The 6,292-nt window shown below is 34.9% G+C and overlaps 1 protein-coding gene across 16 annotated transcripts in view; it reads left to right on the forward strand.

The window, feature by feature from the left end:
* The window catches only part of TRMT1L (tRNA methyltransferase 1L), a 34,649-nt gene extending 29,567 nt beyond the window's left edge, over window positions 1-5,082 (forward strand). For all 16 annotated transcript variants that reach the window (XR_015143140.1, XR_015143136.1, XR_015143139.1 and 13 more), the window contains 4 exons: window positions 573-733; window positions 1,368-1,430; window positions 3,655-3,781; window positions 3,879-5,082. Coding sequence is in view for 13 of the 16 variants with exons in the window: in XM_086343389.1 (XP_086199515.1) it covers window positions 573-733; window positions 1,368-1,430; window positions 3,655-3,781; window positions 3,879-4,131 (604 nt within the window). In the remaining 3 variants the exon portion in view is untranslated. The remainder of the gene's footprint in view (window positions 1-572; window positions 734-1,367; window positions 1,431-3,654; window positions 3,782-3,878) is intronic.
* The last annotated feature ends 1,210 nt before the right edge of the window (window positions 5,083-6,292 follow it).

Genomic DNA, 6,292 nt, shown 5'->3' on the forward strand with positions numbered 1-6,292 from the left:
GTTTTATTTTCCATATTATGATAAGGAATGTGAGACTCAAAACAATAGTTACTCAAGATTACATAGCTAGTAAGTGGTGGAAAGGTTTGTCTGACCTGGAATTCATATTCTGTCCATTATACTTGTGGCTCAAATTAAATGGGAAACTGAGCCCTGGGCCACTTTTTAACTGCATCACTACCAGCACATGTAATTCTTATGGATGTCACCCTGCCCCGCCACGTATGCCCTGGAACTAAGGATTACTGTTACTGATAGGAATATGCATTGTGAAAACCTCTGCATTACTGTGTGTCCCAGTCTAGATTCTGTCTACATTTATAGGCTTTCATAGGGTAAACAGTGAATTTTATACTTCACTCTATCTTACACCTCTATGTACGACAGGACTATACACCTTATGAGGGCTCAATAAATTGACCTATTGTGAATGAAATTTCCTTTACTAATCCCACTAGCTTAGAGAATTGACATGATAAAGTAGGCAAATTACTTAGTCATTGTTTAATTACGAAGACTTATTTTATTAAAGAAAACACTTCTTGAATCTAATTCTATATTCTTTTTTTCAGGTCAAGTTCCCTTTTCAATACTGGATTCCTCAAAAGAATGCTGTCTGAATCTCTTCACCATGGTTTAGATGACATTCAGACCCTAATAAAGACATTAATCTTTGAGTCAGAGTGTACTCCTCAGTTTTCAGTTCATGCACCTTCAAATCTCAACAAGCAAGGTGACTTAACACTAATTTACTAGGTTACAAATTGTTTATCAAAAATACATCTTTAATGTTATAATTAAAAGCAATATAAGTAGTATGCTTTAAGTAAATTCTCTGTAATGAGTCTCATCAGTAATCCAGTTAGCTTTTTTTTTTAATTGCATTGTTTTCTTCAAGTTTATATTAGGGGCCTGAAAGGAATGATGATTTTGTTTTATAGATGTATTTTTTAAACTTTAGTAGATTGAAAGAACTAAAAGTCTGTTCTGATTTTATCACCCTGTATTTGCTTTCTGGAAAGAGAAACTTTAGGTCATTCTGAGAATAGTGTGGCCAAAAATTTTGTAATATCCGTTGAGCCATGTAAGCTAGGTTTACACTTACCACTCAGAAAAGTTAAGTTTTTTCTACTTTGTTTTCTCTTTAGTATAAATAGGCTTGTGTAGTTTTATCTAGCTACTGATAGAAGGGTGGGCCTGTTAGGTATCATAGAGTGTCAAAAAATGAATTCTTGGAACCTGTTTTGGTCACAGAATCATATATTCATAAAAGCAGTGCATAGATTTAGTAAGCTTTTATGTAAACTTCAAATTGTTGCTTAATATCACCCTGTAAAATATTTTGTTTCCATTTGTTCTAATTTTAGAAGAATGCGGTGTATTTATTAAAACTACAGACGATACCACAACAGATAGTCACAGCGCACAAGGTACGTGTGCGTGTGTATGAACGCATCTGTGTATGAACGCATCTGTGTAAGAGCACGTAGCAGCAGGGTAACTGGAAGAGAAGAGATTGCTTTGGTAGCCTACTTCAAATTCATTTTCATCTTATTATACCAGCAACCAAATTACAGTAGACCTTATTTATCTGGCATTTGCATAGTTCAAAACTTCTATCAATATGTATTTTGTTCACATCTCTGGTATATGGTGATCCCCTTGCAAGAGCTATACAAGATGTTAAAAGAAATGTCACTGATTAACCAGAAGACCCTATACTCTGGCCATAAGAATTTTATTACATAGCCTTTCTTATAATTTGAGGTGGGTATATACTTTAAAATATACTTGTATTAGGCATTGTAAATTCATATCAAAGGATGTTAAGATTTGTAATGGTGGTGCTTAATGTCTAAGGTTTTTAGAAGGCAATGTTAGATTCTAAATCTGTTTTGTATACAGGCAAAAACAGTGCTGAGATTGAAAGAACCAAGGACTATACTTACAAGCTGTAATTTTGTATTAGTTGCTGAGCATTTTAGTGTTGATTTTCAAAGAGAAGAAAATTTCAACTCCTGCTAATAGCTTATGGTTTAATAACTACATACTGTTCCCAAGTCATGTTCATTTAGCATCTTCAACCAATTTGTTAGGATTCAAATCACTTAAAAATGATTTATTCTCCTTAATTTCTCTGTTGGAGGGAAGAGAAAGGCATTCCAGTATCCTGTAAAATACATTAAATTTACAAGTATCACCCTACTTCTTTGTGTCATTTGTTACATAACCTTAGCCAGGTCCCCCACCTTTAAGAGTTGTCATAAAACCTTTTTAGAATAAGGTAAAAACATAAGTTTTGAAGATATTTAAAATCTCTGAGCCTTTCTCATGTATAAATTAAGGGAGTTAGACTAATCTCTATGGATTCTTTTATAGCTCTAAAATTATGATTGTTCTAAACTAGTATAACAACATATAAAATCTTACATGATAGAAAATATCAGGCAAAAGAAATCTATATACTGCTGATGATAGTAATTGGAAGGTATTGGATTTTTAGTCTCAGCCTTTCCTAACTCTTGGGGTACATGTGCCTTCTTAGATTTAATGTGACAGTATAATCAGGTTTTAATTATCTGATTTAATGGGGGAAGCCATGAGTCAATACTTCAACAATATTTATCTTTGAATGCAGTTTATCATTCATTTTCATGCATCAAATTTGTCTTCTGAATATTTTTGCTTAAGTGAATGTTCATGAAAATTTTAAATTTGGCCATAATAACATCCATGTTGAACATTCAGAAAAAAATCTCCATATGATAACTTGAATATCTCAGTTGTCTTCCTTTTGTGATTTTTCAAGGGATAACTGCTAGAAACTTGTTAGCTTCCTTTCACTGAAAATGTAAAGGCTAAGTACTGTGGTAAAAAGTAGGCAATGAGATCATACAGTGTACTCATAAATTCCTATATGCAAGCCGCTGAGACTGACTTTGTGTTCGTTTTGTGTTCAATGAAGACTACTGTATATCAAACACAGTTGACTCTTGAACAGCCCTGGGATTAATCCATGTGTAACTTAAAGTCAGTCCTTCATCCACAGATTCAACAAACTGTGGACCATGTGTTACTGTAGTTTCTCCCTGTTGAAAAATATCCATGTTGAAGTAGACCCACACAATTTAAAACCGCATTGTTCACAAGGGTCAATTCTATTGGCATTCAGTAGAGAATACAACTATAGAAATAAAGGACCTTATTCTCCAGGAACTTAGAATATAATTTGGGAAGGATTTATACACATTATAAAGACCTAAATACATGAAACAAGAAAACATATAATGACAGAACTTAATCAAACTCAGAGTAGTGTTGAGAGTAGTGAAATCTGTGGAATGACTGGCCCAGATTTCAAAAATGGCTTTCTACAGAAGATGGAGGTAGGCTTGAGGCTTACAACTGAAGAAGGTAGAAAGAAGTTCTGATTCAGCAAACAGTTAAACAGTAAAATTACATGAGTAAAGGATAGTGAAAATATAAATATTACAATAAAAGCTATGTTATTGTAAGAATTAAGATTGGATATATAGGTCAAAAGGTTGTGTCAAAGAATTTAGACTTGAAGAGATAGTATGTAGTTATTCAAGTATCTGGCTTGTGATTTTTAAGAGAATGCTAACTTTCTGTGTTAATATCTGTACGTTTCAGGAAAGAGAAAAAGTAATGAAACAACTGCAAATTTAGTCAAGAGGCAAAAGACTGATGTCAATACTGAACATCCTCCCTTTTATTACAACATCCACAGACACAGCATTAAAGGAATGAATATGCCAAAGTAAGACAGACAGTGAATGACAAAGTGTATATATTTACTATTTTAATGACATTATGAGTTAAAACAAGAACCTCATTTTTGCCTTTCCTTGTTGCAGGTTAAAAAAGTTTTTGTGCTATCTTTCTCAAGCAGGCTTTCGAGTAAGCCGAACTCATTTTGACCCAATGGGAGTTCGTACAGATGCACCTCTAATGCAGTTTAAATCCATCCTTTTGAAGTACAGCACCCCTACTTACACCGGAGGACAGTCAGAGGGCCATGTCCAACCAGCATCTGAAGACACAGTAGCCGACAGGGTTGAAATGTCAGTGAATGACAAAGCAGAAGCAGGTGGTTGCAGAAGATGGTAAATGTAAAGGAAAGTTTCTCAGATGTCTGTGTTGATGGCCACAATTATTATTCTCTGTAACAACTGTAGTGCTTTTTCTATTCTTTCAATTCAGTTGTGTAAAAATAAAAAACAGTGCTCTTTTCATTCAGAAAATTAGCAGTTTCTAATTTAGCTGGTTTGGGAGCTATGCTTTCCAAGTTTTTCTTATTTTAAAGAAAGCTTAAAATTTGAATGAAAACATTTCATATGAAGCCAAGTTTGTGACTGAGATCACCCTACTGTTTAATAACTCAGAAAATTTTCACATGCAGACTGTTTGGAATTTTATATGTTATGAAAATAACACATTACTTAATCTCAGCTCTACTTAAAGTGATTCACGATATTTATCTTTTCTGTTTGTAATGTGTAAGATGAATCCAGAATCCTTTTATTAAAGTGACCCTAAATAGGGGGAATAGTGTCCTTTCTGATTACTAATGTATTATTTCACAAATACAAGATAAAATATATTCCCAATTTCAAGAAATCTTATTTCTCCAACTAAATACTTATCAGAGATAGAAATACATTTTCTTGTAAGTTTAAAGTCCAGATGATTACACTTTAAGATTTTGTTAAAATAAATTGAGACTACTGTTCTAATATAATTGTTTACAAGCATGAGGAGAGATTTTGTTATGAATTAAACAAACTGGGTGATCTCAAGTGCCTCAGTTAATGCACGTACAATATTCATTTGCTTGGTTATGCTACCTCTCAGGAGTAAAACTTGTCACCTTATGAATTTATGAAGTGAGGATTTTCTTGCTTTTTGGGGTGTTTTTTGTTTGTTTGTTTTGCTTGTTTTTTTGGTTTGTGTATGTGCTAATTTTTTGCACAAGTAGCCCAGGCTAACATGACTACAAAAATTAGTTGAAAAAAAAAAATCTTGTTTCCATTAATAAATATGGTTCTTGCTTCATCCGAATATGAGTTTCTATGAAAACATATACCAAAAATTTAGATTTTTGTTTCAAGGATTTAATGCACATTTACCTAAGTGTTTCTTAGAAAAACTAACTTTTTTTTACAAGTATTAAGCTTGGGAAATGGAGGAAGAGAAATGACTGAAAGGTTTAATATATCATGTAAAAAAAACCACTCCCATGACATACACAGAAATTCAGGGAGTTGGGGCTGCATCAACCTAAGAGTATTAATTTAGAAGAAATAAAAGAAAAATTCTTTGTGTTATTACAGCATAATCTTAGCAGGATGCTTTTTCTTATCTCCAATTAATGGCATTTTAGTAAAATAAAGGAATAGATGAAGTACATGTTTAGTTTCTATGACCATTAAAAGAAAACCTTTATTATTCTTGCCAGTTAATTCACGAACACGAAAAGAAATAAAAGTTGTTATTTTTTTGTATAGTTAAGAAAAGTTTCTATAAATCCATGAGACAAACCAGCACTTGGACCATCTGATTATTTAAAATACATGTGTACGGGGAGAGGAAATAAGGTGAAGGAATAGGAGGATATAGAACCCACCTCCCCCTACAAACATATAAAAAATACATCTACATGTTGAACAATTCTCACTGAAAACTAACTAGAACCTGTCAGATGTACAACCAAGGCTGTATAAAAGGTCCACACAGAAACAGGTAAGGAAAAACAGGCAATCAGGTAGGGACCTGTGACCCTGGGAGGGAACTTGGAGGAAAAGGGAGACTACCCTCCCTGGAGGGCGAGTGGTTCAAGCCACACATTGGGTACCTCAGCCTGGGGTCCAACAAAGGGAAGATGAGGCCCTTGGTGGGTTGGAAGACCAGTGAGACTAACAGGAGGGCTCTGGGAAGGCTGTACTCCACTCATGACGAGCACTTGGATACTCACATGGCCTCACAGCTGGGTGGAAAGGGCGATTGAAATGGAAACCTCACAGACTGCTGACATTGCCCATGACCGCTCTCGTGTACCCCCCACTGCCCCCAGCCTGAGCTGAGCAGATGCTCCAGCACTGCGGGCCTTGCACTGCAGATTCACCGTGAAGCAAGGGTTGCCACAAGCGTGGAAAAAGCTCAGTTGGCTATGAGATGCTAAAGGCAGCTCAAACCCTACGTGCTGTCTTAGCAAGGTGGGGAGCAGCCGTTTCCAGTGATGGCACAGCAGAGACAGTCAGGAAGGTCACCT

The sequence above is a fragment of the Bos grunniens genome, chromosome 16 (genome assembly GCF_055505025.1).
Source record: "Bos grunniens cultivar Pamir isolate PY7600 chromosome 16, Bosgru_T2T1.0, whole genome shotgun sequence".
Taxonomy (NCBI): Eukaryota; Metazoa; Chordata; class Mammalia; order Artiodactyla; family Bovidae; genus Bos; species Bos grunniens.